This window comes from Paroedura picta, chromosome 4 (genome assembly GCF_049243985.1).
Source record: "Paroedura picta isolate Pp20150507F chromosome 4, Ppicta_v3.0, whole genome shotgun sequence".
In the NCBI taxonomy this organism is placed as follows: Eukaryota; Metazoa; Chordata; class Lepidosauria; order Squamata; family Gekkonidae; genus Paroedura; species Paroedura picta.
The window spans coordinates 67,774,168-67,799,261 of NC_135372.1; the positions used below are offsets into that span (position 1 = coordinate 67,774,168).

Genomic DNA, 25,094 nt, shown 5'->3' on the forward strand with positions numbered 1-25,094 from the left:
GTGTGATATGCAGAGGGATTGTAGGTGTGAAGAACCCCACACTGGTATTGAGGCAGGAAACCTAGCTCTCAGTTAAGTCCAGGTAGATGCATTGACTTGAGCTTCTTTATCAGTTTTTCTTTCTAATCTCGCTCTGAAATTGTTAGAGAACTGCTACTCTCCTTTGTTAGAGAATTGCTATTCTTTGGTCAGCAACTGAATGTCCTGGTGCTGGAAGGTTAAAATGCTTCCCCACTGTTTTTTTAATGTTGTGGTTTCTAATGTCAGGCTTCTGTCCATTAATTCCTTGTGTCCAATGTAGAGGGTGGAAGGGCACGGCTGACACATAAATCACACCGATCACATAGATGGACTCACATTCTACTTGTATCTGAAGACGTGAGCCGTGACTCACAAAAGCTAATTCCCTGCCACAAATTTTCTTAGCTTTTAAGGTGCTACTGGACTCTTGCTCTTTTCTATATTTTCAAATTCTAAAAAAAATTGCTACAAACAAACTAACATATCTACTCTTCTCGATCAGATTTGGGACTATGAAAGTTGTAGTTAATTTTTTTTAAATGTATATTCTTCAACCATTGTTTTACCACTAAACATACATCTGCATATAAGGACACACAAAACTGCTTCTTGGTCTATAAGTCAGATGTACACACCATGAAGTGATATGTTACAAGCACAGAGCACATGGAGAGGGCTTAACTCTTCCCATCCATGCCATTTTTCTACCTGAAACAGCCCTGGAAACCCTAACAGGGCAAATAGCAGCTTGCTGAGACAATTTTAGGTTGGAAAAATAGAATGGGAGGGAAAGCCACACCTCTTCTCACTACAGTCCACATCCTGATCTGTCAGCCTCCATATGCCTGGAGATGGAGTTCTGAGTACAGAGCTCGTTATAAGCATCTAATCAACAGTCGTTGTAGACCGGAGAAGATCCAAAGACGATATGGGGTTGGATCCACACTATATTTTCCACTAATAGGAGGAATACAATTTCTGCAAATTTGTCCCTCCTGTTTCAGACTGCTAATTTGTTCCTAGTAGTATTCTTGGTGATGTTATGTCCCTCAGGAAGAGCATATCAGGCATATCAATTCTCCACAAGTACTAACGGCCGGTTCAGTGCCCATATGGCTGCCGCAGCCGCATGATGTCATCACCATCTCAGCCCTGGCCCAGGCCTGGTGCGGATCAGGCCCTCCGTTGCCCTTCCGCATTCCCTTTTTCGCCACAGGAGCCAATGGGGCCTGTCCAGCTACAGGCCCATGTGGACATGGAAAATCAGGGCCTGGAAAGCCTGGCTCCTCCCTTCCTATGGAGCCCCAGAAGGGGCAGAAAATGCTCCATGGCACTGTGAGGCCAAATGGGGCATATTTTTTGCAGGAATGTGGGATTGCATTGACACACAATCCAACTTTCCTGCAACCCCTCCCCCCCCCCCGGCTGCTCCCCCTGCACAGGAGAACCTTTCCACGCCAGCCGCATCCATCAGGATGCAGAAATCTGGGGCAGACCAAGTTCATCATGTTAAATGTTCCCCATAGGAACATAAAGCAGTGGAGCAGGCAGTATTGCCACAATACACCAGCAGTGGCCTAAGCTGTTGCGGAATTGGCCTCAGGGAGATAATTATACTAATTATTTTATTCTTATATCTCACCCTTCCCTAATAAATGAGATGCAGAAGGAAGGGCAAAGCAGGGAATTTCTGTCTGCCCTGTGTTAGTAGAAATTTTAGTCTGGATCTAGTTCAGGAACTCTGCTGAACTCATGGAATTTCCTCACCCAAAATGGGTTCCCTATTTATTCTGCATCCAGAATATCCCCATTCTCCTTTACGCTTCTGATCTCCCATTAATTTCTTGATGGTAATAGCTAAACATAATTATATCCCAAAGCTTATGTGTTCATATTACCTCTCTAGAGAAATCCATTTAGCATTTTGAGCATCATGGCTCCAAGGATTACACTATTAATGTACTAAAACCAGAAAACCTCATACATACCTCTGCCCTCTGTGCAATGTCATTCATGTCTACTTTCTGGGATCCAGCACCAGATGTGTAGAAAATGTAAGTTTTCAGGTTTTACCTTGTAGAAAAAAAGGAGTTATTACTGCCATGTGACTAATACGTTTTAGTCAACCCTATATGTTATTAATCTAGGGGAACAGAACGCACATTTAGTTGTGTCACAGGTAGGGAAAATCATGACTATTTATGAAGGCAAGAATGAAGCAATCCTTTTGTGTACTTTTTAATGTTCAATATGAATTTTCACCATTTAATTGCTGTTTAATAATAAAAAATCTTCCATTTACTAACCACCCCAGAATATCTAAACCAAGATTAGAGTACTGATGGCTGAATTAAAGCACAAGATAGACTTTCCAAAATCTACAGATAATAAAGTTATCTAAAAAGCGTGGAATCTCTTAATTGCCAAAAACTATTTTATTAATCTGTTAGGAATTAGGAATAATAAGGTAATACTAGTGAAAAATAAATTTGTTTTGTTCAGCTGAATTGTACCAGCATCCAATATGCTTAGTTACTTTCATGTCTCAGACCTGTAAATACACCCATCACAATTCAAACATCACTTTCCTCTAATATTGCATAGCCTCAAAACACGTGTGGGAATTTTACAAATATGGGTATTGTACATAATGAATGGAGAAATTAGTAACACTTCAGATAACAAGTCAGAGATAAACTTAAATAGCTCCCCAGAACCACAAAAGTTACTACAAGCTTCTTGTACACACAGTAGGGCAGTCTACTTCATACATTGCTTCTCTGCTGCCCACCCAATGCTTTCAGTGGATGCTGAAAAGTGTGATGCGTGAATGCAAATAACTTCTAGAGGTATTTCATGGAGGTACATTTGCTAGAGAGCGAGCAATGGCTGCAGTTCCCTGCCACACATTCAGTAATTAATTTTTTGTTCCTATATTGGAACATTTAATCTAGTCAGTGTAATCACAATACAAGGGATAGACGATAGTCCTTTCATGCACTTCGACCTGAGCTTAAACAGCAGTATGGACTGGTTGAGGGGGGGGAAGGAGTTGGTTCTTATATGCCGCTTGTCTCTACCCGAAGGAGTCTTAAAGCTGCTTACAGTCGCCTTCCCTTTCCTCTCCCCACAACAGACACCCTGTGAGGTGGGTGAAGCTGAGAAAGTCCTGATATTACTGCTTCGTCAGAATAGCTTTGTCAGTACTGTGGCAAGCCCAAGGTCACCTAGCTGGCTGCATGTAGAGGAGCGGAGAATCAAACCTGGCATGCCATATTCGAAGTCAGCACTCTTAACCATTACACCAAGACTCTGGCTCAAATTGATTGTGTGGCTCTGAGCTAGTTTGACCTTTTCAATTGGGGTTACTTGACTTGGGTTTTATGTTTCTAGGAAGCATGGTGCATCCATGCACCTCCCAGATTTTCCCTGCCTTCTCTCATGTTTTTCCATGCTTTTGTTCTGCATGTCCCTTGGTGTGTCTTTTACTTTGCTTGTTTTGCTTCTGCCTTTACTCTTGGTCTCATTGCACAAATCAGTTGAGTTTTATTCTGCATTCATTTTCCTCCCTTCAGCACTCAGTTTGCTTTCTGGTCGCTGTTTCTCCAGATTTTTTTAAACTGGTTTTGTCTTAGGGCCGTTCCGCATTCGTCCAAAATAGCACAATGGTTACTAATTGAAATCGCTACAGTTTTGCCGTTATGCACAACGTCGTTGACAATCTGCAACACTCCTGAAACCGATCCACAAAAAGCGCTTCGTTGTAGCGCTTTCAGGGAAATCCCAAAAAGTGGATTCACCCTCCGGAAAGCACTACACTCCTGCAACCAATCTGCAACACTAGCGGGAAAGTTCTGTGCATTACCATTGTTGCGGTTTCTGCAAAGTCCCTCCCCCTGGCTCTCTCCTCTGATCTTCCGGTGAAGCGATCGCCATTTTTTTTTCTCCGAGCGAGCGGAGATCAACGCACCAGCGAGCCTTCGTTTACTCAGAGAGGCTTCCTTGGCTGCAGCCCCTCTGTTTAAAGTCACCAAGCACAAGCATCACAGAGGCCCGTTTGCTGGTTTATTTTCACTTTATTTTTCACACTGTTTTTGGCCAAAAATCGCGCCCGTGAGGGGGGGGGGACTTTTTTTTTCACTCGGGGGGTGCCTGGCAACGATGAAACGGCAGCTCAAACATTACCTGCTAGCTGGATGGGTCTCTCCGTTGCAATGAATCAACGCATATTCGTTGCAACGGGTGTTTTTTTTTTTTAAACCTTCCTTAAAGGGAAAGGGGCTGTTTGGGAGCATGATAACGGCCGCCCATTGGCTGCTTGACGGCCAGGGGCGGGACACAGCTCAGCAATAGCGCTTCCTTTCTAGCAATTTTTGCCGAGACCGGAACCCTGTGGGAAACGATAGAAACACAACTGGATTCCACTACAAAGGCAGGTATGCGTTACGCCAAATTCCACTATTTAAAATGGCGATTTTTCGTTCAGCAAACAATTTGCTACGGAATGGCCCTTAGTTTTCCCCCTTTCTTCACTCCAAAGCTTAAGGTAATTGAAAGGCTTCCCTTGGATTTCTCCCCCCCACTCCTTTTCTCACCCTCAGGGGCTGCCAATCCACAGCCCTCACTGAGTTGTTTGCTACCAATAAGCACTTTTGCCACCCTCCTCCCCACTTCCTCAGTGCTTCCTTTTCTAAGCATATGAAGTATTAAAAAACCAAAAAACAAATAGGGAGTTAAGCAATGTATGAGGTGATTGTTAAACTGATGCTGAAAAGGAGCCTATCCTGCAAAGGGACCTCTCTCTGCAGTCTCTGCTAAGAAGAAAGGAAGGGGAGAAACAAATCCACCACTGCCGTTGGCAAGCAGTGAGACTGGTTGCCCAGTTTCCCTCACATCCATCCTCTACCACCACCTCAGCCTGCCTGCTTCCCTTCCTCTTCCTCTCAGCAGCAGGCCTGTGACTCCTCCAAGCTTGGCACAGTCACTGTCTGCTGCATGTCGTAACTGCCCTCATCCCTGTTGATGAACACTCCACAGGCTGAATGCTGTGGTAAGTGCTGAGGCCTGGGTGAGGCTTTGTTTTGTGAGGCGTCAGCATGACCTTTGCCCGCAGATGCTGTCGATCTCCAAAGGCCTTACACCCAAGACACCAGTAAGGTCAGGGTATCTTTAAGCACCATGGAAATCCCCAGGGGTCAGATAACTTATTTGGGGATCATGCTCCAGGTCACGACTGCCATGCTCCCTTTGCAAGGAGCACAATTCTTATCCAACACGAGCCACCAGCAATAGGATCAAGATGGTATGTGCCAGTTCAAAGGGTTGGCTTCTTGGGAGAAGAAAAGAGAGAAGAAAACAGAGAAGAAAAGAGACCTTTGGGTCACAGCAGACAGCTAGAGTAAAATGTCAACACAGTATGCTACAGCAATGAACAAGGCAAACATTCCTGAGGGAGGGGAGGGCAACAGGAAAAGGATTGAAAATAAAACAGCCAGTACTGATTTTCTAAACTAATGAAGGGAAAGCCACGAAGATTTAATGGTCTGCTGAAATGGCTATCCAACAGTAACTACAGATAGAAGAATCTCCAACTGCAATTTCAGAAAACACATCTGGCCTGGAATTGAAAAATAAGAAGAAACCAACCATGAGGCAAATCTCCTTCCCCAAAAAACAGTGTATCTGCCTTTTCTCATTGAAGTGCAGAATCCCAACAGAAAACTGGATTAAAATAAAAGGTGCAAGGTACAGGGACTGGATTCAGTTTAAAGGGATCCTGACAATTTCTCCAATAACCGAAATAAGTACTGCATGCAGGAAGGGTCACTGTATGCCAAATGAGGCCACACCATAGATCTATTCAGGATAATTATACTCTGCCTCTATGCACTGTTGTTGGTCCCCCAGAGTAACTATGCTCTTCTTATAGTTTATAATAAGAACTCAAACATTATGTTACATAGTGAAGTACAAAGATTTTTTTCCATATATCACAGCACTCCTAGCTGTACCTCCAGGTAGAACTATCATTCTTTCACCAGGATAAGCAGGAATAAAGCATGGTTGGTCATGTCCTTATATGTGTGTCCAAGAATCAGTATTCTTTATACTGAACCTATTATAAATCTTTCGGATTAAATCACCCAAATTCTTTATGAAAATTGTATAGCAGACATCAAGGCTAAGCATCTTGGCACCAGCCAGAAAGGCCAAAATTCTGTGAATCTCATCCTTTAGACAGTCATATTTGCCTGAATATACACAAGTCTCTGTTACAATAGTTCCATCTTGACATTTCTGACTACAAATCCCTTCAGGAAGTTTGGAGACTATTTAAAACTACAATCCTGGAAGCTCAGATAAAATTTATACCATGATAGGAAAAGTACATATAGATATATAAAGAGACCTGCAAGGTTAACAAAAAAAGTAGTGGAGGCAGTAAAAGGTAAGAAGGATTCCTTTAAGTAGGGGAGGGCTAGTGAGGTAAATAAAATGTGCCAAGTGAGGTAAATAAAAGAAAACACAGGTTTTGGCAAATAAAATGCTAGTTGGTGATCAGACAGGCAAAAAGGAACTATGAGAAACTTATTGCAAAAAATATAAAGACTGAACATTAAACATTTCTTCAAATACATTAGTAGCAAAAAACCAGGTAAATTGATGCTAGGTAAATTGATGGCATCCGTTATTAAATTAGTAGGCACATTGATGAACAAAAACTATTGAGGAAGAATCAGCATGGATTCTGTAAGGAAAGATTCTGTCTCACTAACTTTGTAGAGTTCTCTGAGGAGGTAAACAAATATGTGGACAAGGGTGACCTAACAGTCATTGTTTACCTAGACTTCCAGAAAGTTTTTGATAAAATTCCTCATCAAAGCCTCCTAAGTAAATTCAGCAGTCATGGGATACGATAAGTGTTCTTGTGGATTAAAAACTGGTTAATTAACAAGAAACAAAAGGTGTATAAATGTGCAGTTTTCACAGTGGAAGGTGGTAAACAGAGAGGTACTTCAGGGCCCAGGTCAGTGTTTTTTACCTGTTCATTAATAAGCAGCAAAGTGGCTAAGTTTGCAGATCGTATTCGGTTGTTCAGGACAGTGAGAAACAGGGAGGACTGTGAAGCATTCCAGAAGGATCTGTTTAGGCTAGGCGAACAGGAATGAACATGTAGAATGAGGTTCCATGTGGGCAAGTGCATTGCTGTTGCTGCCGACCCATCCCGACCCCATGGACAATGATCCTCCAGGCCTTCTCATCCTCTACCATTCCCCGGAGTCCATTTAAGTTCGCACCGGCTGCTTCAATGTCTCCATCCAGCCACCTCATTCTCTGTCATCCCCTTCTTCTTTTGCCCTCAATCGCTCCCAGCAATAGGCTCTTCTCCAGGGAGTCCTTCCTTCTCATGAGGTGGCCAAAGTATCTGAGTTTCATCTTCAGAATCTAGCCTTCTAAGGAGCAGTCCAGGCTGGTCTCCTCTAAGACTGACCGGTTTGTTCACCTTGCAGTCCAAGGGACTCGCAAGAGTCTTCTCCAGCACCAGAGTTCAAAATCCTGAATTCTTTGACGCTCGGCCTTCCTTATGGTCCAACTTTCACAGCCACACATTGCAACTGGGAAGATTAGACGCACTTTCGTTGGCAGGGTGATGTCTTTGCTTTTTAGGATGTTGTCTAGATTTGCCATAGCTTTCCTCCCCAGGAGCAAGCATCTTTTAATTTCTTTGCTGCAGTCCCCATCTGCAGTGATCTTGGAGCCCAGGAAAATAAAATCTGTCACTACCTCAATTTCTTCCCCATCTATTTGCCAGGAATTGAGAGAGCCGGATGTAATGATCTTTGTTTTCTTGATGTTGAGATTCAAGCCAACTTTTGCACTCTCCTCCTTCACCCGCATCAACAGGCTCTTTAGTTTTTCTTCGCTTTCTGCCATTAGAGTGGTATCCATCTGCATATCTAAGGTTGTTGATGTTTCTCCCTGCAATCTTGATCCCCATTTGTGACTCCTCTAATCCCGCCTTTCTCATGATGTGCTCCGCATACAAGTTAAATAGGCAAGGCGACAGTATACAGCCTTGCCGAACTCTTTTCTCAATTTTGAACCAATCAGTGATTCCATGCCAGGTTCTCACTGTTGCTTCTTGACCTGCATTTAGGTTTCTCAAGAGACAGATAAGATGCTCTGGTATTCTCATCTCTTTAAAGAACTTGCCACATTTTGTTGTGTTCCACACAATCAAAGGCTTTAGCACAGGCAATGAAGCAGAAGTAGATGTTTTTTCAGGAACTCCCTAGCTTTCTCCATGATCCAGCATATGTTGTCAATTTGATCTCTAGTTCCTCTCCCTCTTTGAAATCTTGCCTGTACCTCTGGAAGTTCTCAGTCCATATATTGCTTGTAGGATTTTGAGCATAAATTTGCTAGCATGAGAAATGAGTGCAATGGTGCGATAGTTTGAACATTCTTTGGCACTGCCCTTCTTTGGGATTAGAATGTAAACTTACCTTTTCCAATCCTGTGGCCACTGCTGAGTTTTCCAAATTTGCTGGCATATTGAGTGTAGCACTTTTACTGCATCGTCTTTTAAGATTTTGAATAGTTCAAACTGGAATGCTGTCACCTCCACTAGCTTTATTGTTGTTCAGACTTCCTAAGGCCCATTTGACTTCATGTTCTAGGATGTCTGGCTCCAGGTCAGTGACTACCCCATCATGGTTATCAGGGATGTTAAGATCGCTCTTGTATAGTTCTTCTGTATAATTTTGCCACCTTTTTATAATCTCTTCTGCTTCTTTTAGGTCCCTACCATTTTGGTCCTTTATCATACCCATCTTTGCATGAAACGTTCTCTTCATATCTCCAATTTTCTTGAAGAGATTTCTTGTCCTCCCTATTCTATTGTTTTCTTCTATTTGTTTGCACTGTTCATTTAAGAAGGCATTCTTATCTCTTCTAGCTATTCTCTGGACTTCTGCATTCAATTGGGTGTATCGGGCAAGTGCATAATAATGCACAAATGACACTAAACTTCTAATTATAAATATTCATTAATAGGGTCCGAATTTTCTGTCAAAGAGAGAGATCATAGAGTTATGGTAGACAATTTACTGAAAATGTAAATTCATTGTGTGACTACAATAAAAAAAGGAAATGTTATGCTGGGAATTATTAGGAAGGGAACTGAAAACAAATCAGCTAGTATCATAACGTCCCCATATAAATCATAGTGAGGCCTCATTTGAAATATTATGTACAGTTCTGGTCACTGCACCTTAAAAAACATATTATAATGTAAGATAAAAGGAAGTACTTCACCCAAAAGCTATTAACACATGGAATTCACCGCTGTAAGAAGTGGTGGCATCTTTAAGTTAGACACCTCCAAGAGGGGATTGGATAAACATGTGGAACAGAGGTCCATTAGTGGTTATTAGCCACAAGGTATAGATGGAACACTCTGTCTGGGAAAGTGCTGCTATGAATTCTTGGTGCTTGGGAAACAACTGAGAGGGCTTCTGGAGTTCTAGCCCCACTGGTGAACCTCATGATGGCATCTGGGTTTTGGCCACTGTGTGACACAGAATGTTGGCCTGATCCAACATGACTTCTCTTATATTCTTGTGTTCTTATATCTTTCTCCTACCCTGTTATGCATGGCAATAAATTGTATTGTGTAGGTCCTTGCAAATTTTGTAATGGATGAGGTAGATAAATACTGGACACTGATTATCTGCAATGGCTTCTAAGGGCCAGGCCAGTGGAATAATTTTCTTCATTCTGACAATGCAAAATATTCCCTTGGCTGTGATGGAATAATGCCTGGCTTGGAAAAATGCCACTTATTAAAAGAATGCAATCTATATTTTGGGAATGTAAAGAACACATGAAGCTGCTTAATGAGCCAGTCTGCTAGTTCATGCAGCCCAGATGACTGGTGGGCATCTCTCCAAGGTATTAAACAGGAAAAAAGTCTCTCAATACCTAATACTCAATGCCTTTACCTGGAGATGTCAGGGTATGAATTTGGGCCATTCTAGATGCAAAAAAATGTCAAATATCTGCTTGGTGTAGTGGCTAAAAGCGACGGCCTGTATTCCAAAGTACTGATTCCCCACTCTTCCATATTAGCCAGCTGGATAGCTCAGGGCCAATGACAGTTCTCTCACAGCTATCTCAGCCTACCTACTGACAGGGTGTCTGTTGTGGGAAGCTGAAGAGTAGGCAACTTTGAGACTCCTTCATGTAATAAAAGGCGGGGTACAAAAAAAAAAGATCTTCTTCAAAGCAAATATTCAACACTGAGTCACAGTACCTCTCCAAATTGCCATATTGAATCACACCCAACCAACTCCCATACTCTGAGGTGAAATACACATTACATGGATATATTTTGTGTACACAGTCTATATCCATTAAATATAGCTATATTGTTACATTCATTTGCTGTGAGCCACCGATTTCAGACAGATAGGAACACTATATGTAATATTTAATTATCTTTATTTGGCCCGCATCTTTGTAGAAATGGTTAAATGACCTCCTTCAAATAACAATTAACTTCTTCACTTAACTTGACCCAGTTAGGGGGTCATAGTCAGCAGTACTTTGATGTTTTGGACTGTTAGTGCCTACCAAAAATATCCACTACCTAGAATTTCTTCTTTTTGCTACTAATATTTTAATTGGTGGTTTATAACTTTAAAATGATATAGTAAATACAATATATACAACCACATATTTCATGCAGAAACAGAGGGGGAAACCACAAAATAATGCTTTCCCCTCCAACTTTTAGAACGTTTGGATCACATTATTATTTCCATGTTTATAATTTGAAACTAACAAGGCATTTTGTAATCCCCAGTTCATAATCCAAACAGGGAGGAACTCAAACCATGTTGTGTAGTATGAGCCTCTTCAACCATACAGTTAACCTTCAGTACCTACTATGCCTTTCATGTGTGCAGTGTAATCAAACAGAGGCTGAGTTCCAGAAATTTTCTCCTGGTTTTTTGGGGGGAGGGAATAAAACATTTTGCATATATGCAGAAGGCCCAGCTCACACTTAAGACTACATATGAAAAGCAGTGCTGGGCTTACACAAGAAGACTAAATAATTCGCTAAGGGGTGTAAAGGTGGGATTAGTCTGTGATGAGGAAGGGTCCGGATAGGACCCTTCCTCACGACAGACAATCGGAGGGACCAATTGGCAGGCGCGAAGCGCCTGCCGATTGGTCCCTCCGATTCCCAGCTCCAGGAACTGCGAGCCGCGCGCAGCGCGGCTCGCAGTTCCTCCCGGCCTGACGCGGCGAGAGGCGTAAAGCGCCTCTCGCCGCGTCAGGCCACCGACCCAGGGAGCCCCCGGCAGTCGCGCGAAGCGCGGCTGCCGGGGGTTCCCTGCCTGGCGGGCTGACACGGCGAGAGGCGCAAAGCGCCTCTCGCCGCATCAGCCCGCCGCCAACAGCCGACCAGCGCGCCGACGACATCGGTAAGGCCCTAGCGCCCGCTGCATTCCCCTGCAGCGGGCTTGATTACTAGTTTCCTATAAAGCAACTGGTCCAAATACTGTCAGTATATTTTCCCCTGGGACTCTAAAAGGTAAAGAGCAATTGTTTTTTATTCTAAAAGAAAGCCTGGTTTTCACTGCCCCCTCCATAGTTATTACCCTGAATGTGGTTCTGTGAATTATTTCCTTTTATGAATGGTTTTACTGCAGTTAGACAATTTGTTCTCAGTGCTCAAGCAGACAGGCACTAAAGCAGAGAGATGCTGAAATCTGGCAACAGTCAAATATTGGGGAGCTCTCATTTTCTCAACCAGGGTTCAGTTGCCAACATCTAGGTGATGGCTGGAGATCTCTTGGGATTACATCTGATTTCCAAGTGACAGATCAATTTGCTTGGAGAAAATTGCTGAACCAGCAAAACCTTCAGATATTCTCCAACCCAAAGCCAGAAACCTTAAGGTAAGGTGATAAAACTGCTTACTTACTACTATATATATACATGTGTGCCCGTCCATTCCTTCTGACAGCACATGTACTATAATTGGAACAGTACAGAGATTGCAACACAGGTGTTGTAGGTAACATGTAGCTTGGCCTCCATAGCCTCAATTAAGGGAACAAAGGTTTCTCCTGCTAGAAATTAAGGCAGCCAGAGGAATGGACAGACACGCACCCTCTACGGGGCGATCCCAGGTGCTCCTTGTAGTGATAGTTCTATTGTCACCCCAAAGGCCATGCTGCTAGCACAAGTATATATATAAAACTGTTTTTTATTGGTGGAGGAACTGTCAATCCTATTCTATACTCTGGGCCTGGAGAACAGAATTTATTACAACTTTTATAGCAGAGCTCTAGCCGGGTTCCCCTTGCTATTTTAATATTTATATAGAGTCATTTGGAGAGCTCCTAAGGAGGTCTGGGCTTGGATGTCACCAATATGTGGATGATACCCAGACCTACCTTTCTTTCTCATCTAATTCAAGGACGCTCTTGTTATGAACTGGTGCTTGGAATCAGTAATGCACTGGATGAGGGTGAACAATTTGGCCCTCAATCCTGACAAGACAGAGGTTCTCTGGATTAGTAAAAAGGCGGACCAAGAATTTCAGATTTCCCCAGGCTTGTATGGGGTTCTACTTGGGATTGCTGCTTGACACAGCAGTTACCTTTAAAAAATGCAACCCAGGTGGCTGGCTGTGGCTCAGAGTGCATCTGCCCAGCTCTAGTTGGTGCATCAACTGCATCCATTCCTCGGTCAGTCTGGCCTAGCCACAGTGACCCATGCCTTGTTGTATAAAAACTGGTCTACCTTGGAAAAGTGTTCATAAGATGCAGCCAGTGCAGAATGCTGTGGGTAGACTGCAGGTTGGAGCCAGCTGTTGGCAGTATATGACCTCACTATCACAGCAATAATACTGGCACCACAATTGAAGAAGGGTGTAGAGAAACTGGAGCAAGTACAGAGGAGGGCAATGAAAATGGTGAGGTGTTTGGAGACTAAGACGTATGAGGAAGAAGAAGAGTTGGTTCTTTTATGCCACTTTTCTCTACCCAAAGGAGTCTCAAAGCAGCTTACAGTCGCCTTCCTTTTCCTTGTGAGGTAGGTGAGACTGAGAGAGCCCTGATATTACTGCTAGGTCAGAACAGCTCTATCAGTGCTGTGACGAGCCCAAGGTCACCCAGCTGACTGCATGTGGAGATGAAGTGGGGTATCAAACCCGGCTCACCAGATTAGGATGCTGAGGAAAGGTTGAGAGAGCTTGGTCTGTTTGGCCTGAAGAGAAAATGACTAAGAGGGGATATGATCGCCATCTTCAAGTACTTGAGGGGCTGTCACATAGAACAGTGGTCCCCAACCTTTCTGAGGCTGGGGACCGGCAGGACATCGGGCCGCGCCTGCGCGGGTCGTGCCTGTGCATCGGGCCGCGCCCGCACGGGCCGTGCATACGCGATGCGCGGCCCCGCCCTGATTCCCTCTCCCCGCCCTCCCGCAGTAAAAAGCTTGCGGCCCGGGAAGTTTTTTACTGCGGGGGGGTAGGGAGAGGGGAGAGGGAGCCGCAGCCCGGCACCATGGCCTTCGCGGCCCAGCACCAGGCTACGGCCCGCAGGTTGGGTACCACTGACATAGAAGATGGAGTAGAGTTGCTTTCTGTTGCCCTAGAACAGTGGTTCTCAATCTTGGGGTTCTGCCCCAATTTGGGGTCACCTGGCCTCTTCCCACAGGGGTCACCATGTTGGTTGCTGCAGTGGCAGAAGCCCATGGTGTTAGCACACAGTGGGTGGCAGTAGACATCGGAGCCATGGCACTGGCTGCCTCCAGATTGTTGCACACCTGTGCACGCTGCCTCCGCATGTGTGCATGCGACCACCACAGTTGGGATCGCGGCGTGAGGGCAGCTGAGAACTGCTGCCCCAGAGGGTCTGCAGCCCCAGCACCAATGGGTTGCAATTAATTCAAAAGAAATTTTGTCTAAATATTCAGAAGAAATTCCTGGCAGTTAGAGCAGTTCCTCAGTGGAACAGGCTTCCTCGGGAGGTAGTAGGTTCTCCTTCTATCAAAGTGTTTAATTAGAGGCTAGATAGCCATCTGACAGAAATGCTAATTCTGTGAACCTAGGCATATTGTAAGTGGATGGATAGAAGGGATTGTATAAGTGCTTGGCTCGTGTGGCCAGTTACTGTTGGTTTTGTTATTTAAAGTCCTGCCTAGCCTGGGACCAGGTACCTAAAGAACAGTCTTCTTCAATGCATTCCTTCCTGGGAGTAAAGATCATTAGTAGATGCCTCCTTACTATGCCACCCTTCTAAGGGTCGGGGGTCGGGGGGAGTAGGAGGGGGAGGGAGGGAGGGCCCGCCTACTGCCGTCACCGCCAGGGCAGCAGCGCGTCCCGCCTTGCAGGGCCAGATATCTGGTCACCTTAAGCAGAGCCCAACCTCCCAGTTATAAAAGGGTAGACAGGCTGGGAAACTCTAGGACTCTGGTAAGGCTTGCTGTTGCGGCAGCTATTTCCCTCTCATCACCAATTGAATGGCATATCAGTACAACAGTACACAGAACAGGTTCTCTGAATTCTACTTTTAAAAAAGAGAAAGCTGAGGTCTCTAGCTCATTCTATTGCAGGGATGTATGTTTTACTTTATATCTTTACAATTGAAAAAGCTAGGGACTTGGTATACATATTGCTCTACCATTGTACTGATTTAAAACTTTTCAATTGTCAATTTCAGAAAGGCCCCAGTGGTGGGAAAGGAAATGACTGCTTGATGGTCAAAGCCTTGTGAAAGTCTAGGAGTCCATCAGTTTGCCCACCATTTCCTGGCTGCTGGGCAGGCTCTGTTGCCTGCTGTGCCAGTGGCAGGGAGATGCTTCCAGCGAGGACAATGCAGGCATGTTGCGGCTGGCTTCCACTTTCCCCTCCTAGCTCTTGTTGTCTCAGACAGGGTTGGGAGATGACAGAATAATGGTCCCAGAGTTTCAGAACCCTCAAGATATTCATTTTTAAAAACCCAGTACTAATAACACTTTCAAAATATCAGAATAATAAATATAGAACCATACCCAAAATCCAGATCTGAAATGAATGGCACATCCCTAAGGGAGCTGTAATTCTATTCTTTATAATACAGTGACTTAAAAACCTAATCCAGTGCTGGCTTCTCCTGTCTTCACCATGGTCACTTCAGATCTTAAGATACAAAAGGAAGAGATTTCTTACCTAGACAAGAATACTGACATAACACCCGTAAATATTAACTGTTGAATCTAGGCTACGTAAAGTAATGGGAGAGCTTGAGCACAGTCTCTGACACTTACTAACACACGGTTGTCCTAACCAGAGCGGGCTGTGTTTTTCTTTTCTGCTTAAGATGTTAGCAACAAAAACACTGTTTCTTACTCTTATGGAAAATAAGAACAAAAGTTATTAATTTATTCTGTATGCATATACATGTTCACATGGAGCACATTACCAGATTTAATCAATAACATTCATATAGCAGCAAAGCTGGAATTGCTTCTTTATTCCCCCCAAGACTAAGTTTTTAAACCGTCTTTAATTTCTATAATTTAAAACATTTTTGTGGATCAGTCTTAAAAATTAAACCTTCATAAGAGGGTGGTTAAGGAGATTATCACTTCTAAAGATTTTCAGCACAATACTGAAGCATCTTGCTAGTCAAACAATAGCAGATAATATTAAGATAGAGCCCTAGAGGGCAAGCGTGGGCTGAAGCATTGGCCTAGGATCTGGGAGACCCAGGTTCAAATCCCCCTCTACTGTGAAGCTTACTGGCTGACTTTGATTCAGTCACGTACTCTTAGCTTAACTTACCTCACAGTGTTGTTCTGTTAATTGAAAGCGGGGAGAGCAATGTACACTGCCCTGAGTTCTTCAGAGGAACAACAGGATAGTAATGGAATGCATAAAAGAGACAACATCTTGCAACAGTTAGCCTGCCCACTGTGAAGAAGCATGAACATGGGAAAGAAAATATAGAAGTATTCTTGTTTCAACACAAGTGAGGACAAGCACTTTTGGCAAATGATACTGCCTAGACGCCTGGCAGCATGTGCAGATGTAACAAGACCTGAACTGCAAGCTTTCAAGAAGTCAGGGATATTTTCCTAATTAAGAACCCTGCCCTGTCTTCTGTTTTTTTTCCCCTTCCACGATGAAATGTCACTTAATTTGTAAGCTGGACTAATGTTCAATCAGTTGCCTTTTTAATTCTTAATTTTGTTAATGCTTAGGTAAACAGGGCTAGGATCTCATTTGGAATCCATGCTAGTGTAAGTAGTCTGCTATCTGCCAAATATATTATTCTCTTGCCAAATTAAAAAGTTTTTCTGGCAGTTGGGAAGGGGGGACTGACATATCAAAAAGATGGTACATTGACTAATATAATTATCCCTCTCTGAAAGCAACGTCTTTGAAAGGGTAAGAGATGGGTGCATGACAGTTCCAATTTAAATCATTTAAGAAATTCTAGAACCAGAGTAACCAAATAAGTGGCGTAATCTGTTTCCAGATTTAACTCTGTATCTGTTTATATATTTATGAACATGAAAGCATGTACAAAGGTAGTTTATGCTCTCTAAAAATAGTTTTAAATTCAGTATAATGACTAAAAATTGCAAAGAAGGCAGATACGATGAGATCCCAGGTTTCACCACATCATTAGATTCCACAGAAGAACACATGATTTCAATAGCCATAGACTCAGTACTGAAAAAGTTGCAACAGTGATTTTAAATAAAAATACTGCCCAGAATATTAGTTGTAAAATATAATTTCATTGCAAAACACAAAATTAAAAGATAGACCAACCAAAAAGTCCAAAATGTATATAAGGTGGCAGTATTTGATATTATTCCAGCACATTTATTTTATTTTATTTACACCCTTGTTTCTCACCAAAGGGGACTTGCGGCAGATTCCAGCCTTCAACTCTCCATCATGCTATCTTCACTGTTTGGCTGAGAGGGTGTGACTAGCTCAAGGTCAAACAGCGAGTTTCAAAGGCATGAGTGCTGATTCAGTCCTGGGGCTCTCAGATACTTCTTCACTCTTAACCACTACACTACATTTGACTCCTGAATACTTTGAATACTATACAGCAGGGGTAGTCAAACTGCGGCCTTCCAGATGTCCATGGACTACAATTTCCATGAATTGGCAGGGGCTTATGGGAACTATAGTCCATGGACATCTGGAGGGCCGCAGTTTGACTAACCCTGCTATACAGCAATTCAAAATTCCATTGATTTAAAAATTTAACTGATTGATTCAATATAGAAAATATTATTTATTTATTTTATTTATTATTGAATTTTTATACTGCCACTCCCAGGCCAGTCAGCTCATGGCAGTTCACCATATGATGATAAAAACACTACAATCCTGTAAGACGGCAAGCTCTACCAGCTTGCCAGCAACTACAACAGTATAACAACATGGATGGAAGCAGCAGCTACTCTTATGAATCCTACTCAACTTGCCTATTCCCTGTCGTATATTTAGCAGATGTAAGTCAGGGGGACAATGACCGCACCCCGGGGTGGTCCAGATGTCACAAAGGATCAGCAAGTAAACTAGAATTCCCACCAATGTTGCTTCTCTTCGGTTGCTTTTTTCCAGGCATTCTCTCTACCTATGGTTAAATATGCATTAGGGCATTAGCAGCAATTTTTCTATCTTAGTGTATGGTTTAAAGGTACCACTTGGGCTGTAACTGAAAAGCAGAAGAATAATTACTTAGCTAGAACAATGAGTTTCCATAATAAGTCCATGAGCACATCTTGAATACATCTGGCAGGAGATTGTATGAATAAATGGTGCTGTGATGATGCTGGTTATAATTTCCATTAAGATTTCCAGAGAAATACTAATAATTCCAGGACTGTAACACAATTCAGAAGCAGTTGATATACAGCCCACAATCAACCTAGGCCCCGTCACATCTCCTTATGTGGTGATTCATCCCAAAGACTGCTGGTCAAAAAACTGGGAAGCTTTTCCAGAGGGGAGAAATATGAAGACTCAACTTTCTTTCATGGGTAGACACAGAGGCATCAAAACCAGCTCATTTTTCCTGACTTCATCCTCACTGCCTCTTCCGACCATGCTAGTCACCTTGTACCACTTCCATATAGCCTTTCAGTAATCTTTCCAGGGGTTTATATAGAGCTGAATCTTAAAATCCTCTTTATATTCCTAAGTCAGTGAAATACTTGTGTTCAGGCTGTGGTGGTGGTCCACTCATTACATTTCTAGTAAGAATGTCCCAGATAATAGATGCCAGTTTCCATTTTACTGCTTATTTACAGAACATAAATTAAAGAAAGAAGTGCATTGTTCCAAGACTTATTACTTGATGTTAACTGGGTGGCTTTTTCCACATCCATATATGAAAACTATCACATATACACAAGACAATCCCACTCCCTTAATCTTCCACCACCATATGCAAACATTGATGTTACACTATTTTATAAAGAAAGGAGGCTTCACAATATACAAAATGTACATCAAAGGTACCAGCACAAAAATCATAAAGAAAACAGCAAAACTACTTATGATAAGCAAAAGAAAATAATGAAAAATATATTGCATTGCATTTATATGAAATGTATCCTTTGTTTTCAGCTTATGTGCCTAATAAGAATAAGACATATTAAGCTGTTCCTTTTCAGCAATGAGTCACAAATGGCAAATCAGTTAATACTTACCATCAATAAATGGTAGGGATTGGATTCTGAGGATGCCAGCAGTTAGGAAGAATTACTGGGGACAATTTATTCCAACATGCTAAAGAGAAACAAAGCTTCCAAATAAAAAAGAAAGCTATACGTAGCTCACTTTTCTGAAATGTTTAGGCACATCACTACGTGCTTTGTCATGAATAGTCTATAAAATGTAATTCCAAAAGAGCTACTTAAACTCCTGTGACAGGCTTCTTGTAGTTCAACCAAACGTTTTAATTTTTGCTCTGAAACATCCAAGGTCATATGAAACTATTTTTGCCACAACCTTCTAGTTTCAAAAAACATTTGCAATGAGGCTTAGGGAGGGGCCATCTGAATAACAAGTGTTAAGACCCCTTGGGTTCATGGGATGTAGCTACACAGCAGTTTAGATCACAGGTTCAGCCTTTTCTTTATCTGGCCTTCATGCCTACTTCTGAATAGCAACTCATTATTTTTCTAGTAGATACTGATTTAGTTCCTAATTTCTAAGAATGCCAGCCACCAGATGTTGAGAAACAGTTTTTACCGCCAATAAAGCACCAGATGTATATGTGTGTATACTCATACACATATTTCTTAGCAGATTTTAAAAAGCAAAATTAAAAAAACAGCAAAAGTATTTGTCCAAAATGTACAATTCAGTGATTCTTCAAGTGAGCATGTCATGCGTTGTGTGTCTGTCACTCTTCAAAGTTCTTCCAGTGTATCCCAATAATGTATTAACAATATTATTACCAATATCACTGTATCCATACTGCAGATAGAGCCTAAGATATAGTGGCTTGATTCTAGAGGCTTGCCTAGTGAACTCATTGCAGAGGTGAAATTTAAATAGGAATTTCCCATTCACAGAGCAGACACTATAGTCACCAACTTTTCCTGGCAATTTAGTTAGTAAGCATTTTTCCCATTTTTGTCTGACATGTCCAATATAGTTTATTTATTTATTTTATTTATTTATTATTGTATTTATACCCTGCCTCCCCCCGAAGGCTCGAGGCGGCTTACATAACCCCGTCCCCTAAAACCATAAAATAACAATGAGATCCAATAAATTTACAATAGTGGCAACAACGATGGCTTAATCTTACTCATTTGGTCACCACATCCTCAACTACAGGAGGGGGGGTGACACTCTCTACCGCCAGTTTGTGAGGGAGGGGCTGATCTTCTTTCCGCCCGGCCTCAGTTATAAGCCTGGTGGAAGAGCTCCGTCTTACAGGCCCTGCGGAATGCTGGTAATTCCCGCAGGGCCCTCAGCTCTTCCGGGAGCTCATTCCACCAGGTTGGGGCCAGGACCGAAAAGGCCCTGGACCTGGTCGAGGCCAGGCGGGCTTCCTTGGGGCCGGGAACGGCCAACAGGTTAGCCCCCGCAGAGCGTAAAGCCCTGCGGGGGATATAGGGCGAAAGGCGGTCCCTCATATATGCTGGGCCTAAACCACGGATGGCCTTGAAGGTCAGAACCAAAACCTTGAACCTGATCCGGAAGGTGACCGGTAACCAGTGCAGCTGCCTCAGAACTGGCTGGATGTGAGCCCTCCACGGTGTAGCTGTGAGGACTCTAGCAGCCGCATTTTGGACGAGTTGCAGTTTCCAGATCAAGCCCAGAGGCAGGCCGGTGTAGAGCGAGTTACAGAAATCTAGTCTGGAGGTGACCGTCGCATGGATCACTGTGGCCAAGTGTTCGGAGGACAGATAGGGCGCTAGTAGCCGAGCCTGGCGAAGATGGAAAAATGCCTGGCTAGCTACCTGTTTAACCTGTGCCTCGAGTGTTAGTGAGGCATCAATGGTCACCCCTAAATTCCTGATCTGAGACGCGATATTAAGTTGCGTCCCGGCCAGAAAGGGTAAACGCGCTTCCTGATCTGCCCCCCCTACGGCCCAACCACAGAACCTCCGTTTTGGAGGGGTTGAGTTTCAGGTGACTGTGCTCGAGCCATCCAGCTATGGCTTCCAAACATCTGGCAAATGGATCTGGGGGGGAGTCCGGGTGGCCATCCAAGAGGAGAAAGAGCTGGGTGTCATCAGCTTACTGGTGGCAACCCAGCCCATAGCTCCATACCAGTTGAGCCAGAGGGCACATAGGTAAAGGTAAAGGTATCCCCTGTGCAAGCACTGAGTCATGTCTGACCCTTGGGGTGACGTCCTCTAGCGTTTTCATGGCAGACTCAATACGGGGTGGTTTGCCAGTGCCTTCCCCAGTCATTACCGTTTACCCCCCAGCAAGCTGGGTACTCATTTTACCGACCTCGGAAGGATGGAAGGCTGAGTCAACCTTGAGCCAGCTGCTGGGATTGAACTCCCAGCCTCATGGGCAAAGCTTTCAGACAGCTGCCTTACCACTCTGCGCCACAAGAGACTCATTCGTCGAGGGCGCATAAAGATGTTAAATAATGTAGGAGAGAGCACCGAGCCCTGTGGGACCCCACAAGGGAGCCGGTAAGGGCCCGATACTTCCTCTCCTACGGCTACCCTCTGTATCTGGTTTTGGAGGAAGGAGCGTATCCAGCGTAACGCTGTACCCCTTATCCCCGTACCGGCGAGGCAGCTCGCTAGCAGCTCGTGATCGACCACGTCAAACGCGGCCGACAGATCTAAAAGAACTAGCACAGCAGAGCCACCTCGGTCAAGCTGGCGACGGAGGTCATCCATAGTATTGCATATGTCTTGACCCCATGCCTCCTTTGCTTTTCACAGCAAAGTTGATTAAATGCTTTTTTAAAAAAGAAAATTATTTGAAAATGGCAGGTGGAACATGCTTAAAGAATCCTTTAAAAGTAAAATCACAATATCTATGTAGCCCCTCCTCCAAATACATTCAAAACATCTGAAAATGTCTAATGTAGCTAGGGGAGGGTTGGGGTTTTATGTTTGCTAGGATGATTTTATTGTGTTTTATTCCTTTGTTGTAAACCACCATGAGCCAGCTGGCCTGAGAGCGGCAGTCTCAACAAATAATAAAATATTTCTTCAAAAAGCTGCTTGCATATTTTTATGTAGACAGCTGGCTCACTTGATCAAGACATGTTTTTATAAGAGGATTTCAGTCTTCCACATCTGGGCCAATTGTACATCATCAAATATTAGCAATATATCTTGCTTCATTGATCTGCTTCCTGCTTCTAAATGTTATCTCTCTCTGAATAATACAGTATTCATTAAACTACCCAGTGGAAACAAGTAGCCAAACGCTTGAACTGAGGAACTAAGTTAAATAAATGGCATTAGTCAATATCATCCCAAAAATATAGTAAGAGTTAAGTAAATGGCAGCAACTACCACCAAGAAAAGCGAATGACGAAAGCTTGCTGAGCTGGGTTTAGAGATCACCCACCCACTCATCTGGCAACAATATTACCATCACTACCTTGGCTCTAATTTTAGCTCAGCATCTTATTCCTTGACATCTCCTTAGCCACTTGGTGAGTGTGACACCTTTGAGTAAAAGATTTCTTTTCAATCGTCCTCCGGGAACCAGAAAGAAATCTGCATAATCCAAGCTGTTCCTTCTAGGATTTAGTTCAGCTCCTTTGCCTCTTGCCCTGGTTTGGTTTAGGAGCGTGCATCCCATTTTCATTACAGGAAAAGGCACTAGAAAAGGAAGGCACACTGGGATTGCATTAGGAGGCATCTTTGAGCTGTGAGTTGTGGGTATGCAATGTTTTAATACGTTCAGGACCGGAGGGTCCTCCTTTAAAAGGTCACATCCACTTCAAGATATACAAGAATCGCTTCCTCAATGGTGGTATGGTATTGCATAATCGTTTGGCTCGTCACCCCCTCACCCCCCCCCCCGCCATGAGAAGCTGCAATCCGAAGGAGCTGGCAGTTAAGTAAAACCCACGGAAACCTCTAGAACTGTCTTCTTCCAAGTATGGGGCGGGGGGGGGGTGTTCATTAGCCTGCTACTATTTGGACAGTAGGGCAGCTCAGAGAGGGGAGCGGGGGTGGGCAGGAGAGACAGCAGCCTGAACGTCGGCCGTCCGAGAAGGCTCTGAGCAGACTGCGCTTCTCGCCAAGAACAAACATACAGCACCGCCAGAAATCGGGAGAGCACTTCAGATCCCCCCCCCCCCCCGCCGCCAGCCTGGCGTGTACATGGGATGGGAAAAGATATCAGTGTGTGTGTCGCGTGGACCCTCTTCAGAAGAGACAGCGGAGACCCCTCGGAAGGGAAAGGCTGTCAGGGAACAAGGCTCCGGAGAAGGCTCTGGCGCGAGGGCAGCTTCGACACTTTGCGCCCTCGCCTCGTTGCGCGCCAAGCACTGGCCTCAGCCCGACCTTTGTGCCAGAAAAAGGCGCCCTCCCTGTCTCCCTCCCTCCGCCAGCCCCTTCAAAGGGCAGCTTTTCCTACCTGAGAGCCCCCGTGCGCTGCGCTGCTCGCGTCCAGTTAATCCCAGAGGAAGGGTGGGCGTGAGAGAAGCTGGAGAGCGTCGCTGCTACTGCCGCGGCTGAGGCTTCAGCGTCGGGCTCTGCAAGTTTCCATAAAAGTCCCGGTGCGCAGCCCGCGCCTGCATTCCAGGCGAGCCCCGGCCCGGCTGCAGCTGTCCCGACTCACACACGGCGGCCGCCCCCTCCTCTCTTCTCCCCGCTCAGCGCGCTCCCTGCGCCACATGGGGCCCTCCCTGGCCCACCCGGGTTATTTTGGGCTGGAAGGACCGTTAGGTTATTAATATATCCCGCGGGTATCCAGAGATTAGAATGGCGCGGGTCCCGGAAGGCCCTCGGTCACGATGCAATTGAAATTGACTGGTGCCGGCGTATGTTTTTCGCCCGCTCGGTTTCCAGGAAAGGGCTTACTTAACTCTGAGCGAGTGTGCAGTACGTTTCCTTCACTGTGGACTATTTTATTTTACAGAAATCCTGCAGTGTGACTGCCCCTTTCATAGTGCCCTTACAACAACTCTGTGAGGTAGGCTAGGCTGAGAAAGTCAGAGAGAGATTAATGGACGCGCGGGGAGCAGGGAGTTGTGCAATCGGGGTTGTGCAACCCAAGGACTGTTAAAGGGATGGCTTTAGACTGAAGTGGTATTTCCAGCTAAGTCTGCTCTTTGACAACTGGAGTGCTGAGGGAAGCAAGGCTTTTATATTTCATTATCATTACTACCTTGTGCTCACTAAGTACTGTCTGACTGAGATAGGCTACTGGTTGGCCAACTAAACTATATGGAAGCCTCATTCATTATCTGTCACATAAGTACTTAACTACCCTTTAAACACATACAGCAAAGCCACACCATTACACTTTCATCTTACTTCAATACTACAACCTCAATAAAATCACATCTTAGCTTGATCCACACTATCATGCTTAATTGTTATTTTTAAAAGACTTACTTTTTAAAGAATGTGTAACTTCTGTTTTTCCTGCACAGATAAAAGATTCTAGCCCAGTTGATCAACACTTCAGATTTTGCTTCAGGACATTAGAAGAACTGCTTTGAGGCTGAGACCTCAATGGCTTTTTTATAGCTCTAACTCACCAGGAGCAACAAACTAATTATAGTAACTTAGCAGATAATTGTGATAGCCTGGAGTCCCACTCAGCACCAGAGCTACAAAACCACCAGTATATTCTGAGAATTACAGGAATACTCCAATGCCCCACACCTTTAACCACTTTTCTGGGCTTTCGGCATTCTGGACCAGTTACTTCTGCTGCAAATTACTTCTTGCTTGGGCACAGATTGGGGACTGTCTATTTTCATTCTGTTTTACTCTGACCAAGGATGACCAAGCTGGCTGGCCAGCTGTTAATATGTTGTTTCTTGCCAGAGACACCAGGAATAGTTAAGGTTATTTATAATTTGCTTTTAAAACATAGGGACCCTACTTGGGTGGAAAAGCAGCATATAAATGTTTTCAACAAATACATTTTAAATAAATGAATTTGAGTCCTCAAAGTGTTCTCTTACCATTAAATTAAATGCATCTACAAATAAAATGATAATAGGAAAAATAATCTTAAAATGTCTCAGAAATCACTGCCCTGCTGCCTTCTCTGCTCATATCTCTATTCACAATGGAGGGATGGTCATTCCTGGCTTGACATTCAATACTATAATGACTTTTAGACCCCCTTGTTCACTCCACAATTCAGATTCATCAGAAGTGTGAACAGGAACAGGTCATCGTTATGGATATGATTATAGTGAAATGAGAGCTCATACTTTATTTTTTAAGGCAATCTTTCTATTGACCCTAACATCCTTCCCCATTCTCTTATGCTACCAGTTCTCCATTTCTTTTTCTCCTTAACTGTCACAATGCTTGCTTGCTCCAGGTTGACACCACCTTCCACCATCTTGGCCATCTGT

The 25,094-nt window shown here is 43.8% G+C and overlaps 1 protein-coding gene across 5 annotated transcripts in view; it reads right to left on the reverse strand.

The window, feature by feature from the left end:
* The window catches only part of NEXN (nexilin F-actin binding protein), a 46,950-nt gene extending 22,708 nt beyond the window's left edge, over positions 1-24,242 (reverse strand). For 2 of the 5 annotated variants that reach the window (XM_077333274.1, XM_077333271.1), the window contains exons 1-2: positions 24,115-24,242; positions 2,010-2,094 (exon numbers count right to left, since the gene is read on the reverse strand). In XM_077333274.1, coding sequence (XP_077189389.1) covers positions 2,010-2,036 — 27 coding nt within the window. In that variant the 5' untranslated portion in view covers positions 2,037-2,094; positions 24,115-24,242. Of the gene's footprint in view, positions 1-2,009; positions 2,095-23,131; positions 23,407-24,114 lie in introns of those variants that run through there. The other 3 variants (XM_077333269.1, XM_077333272.1, XM_077333273.1) reach the window with 3 other exon arrangements.
* Between the last annotated feature and the right edge of the window lie 852 nt (positions 24,243-25,094).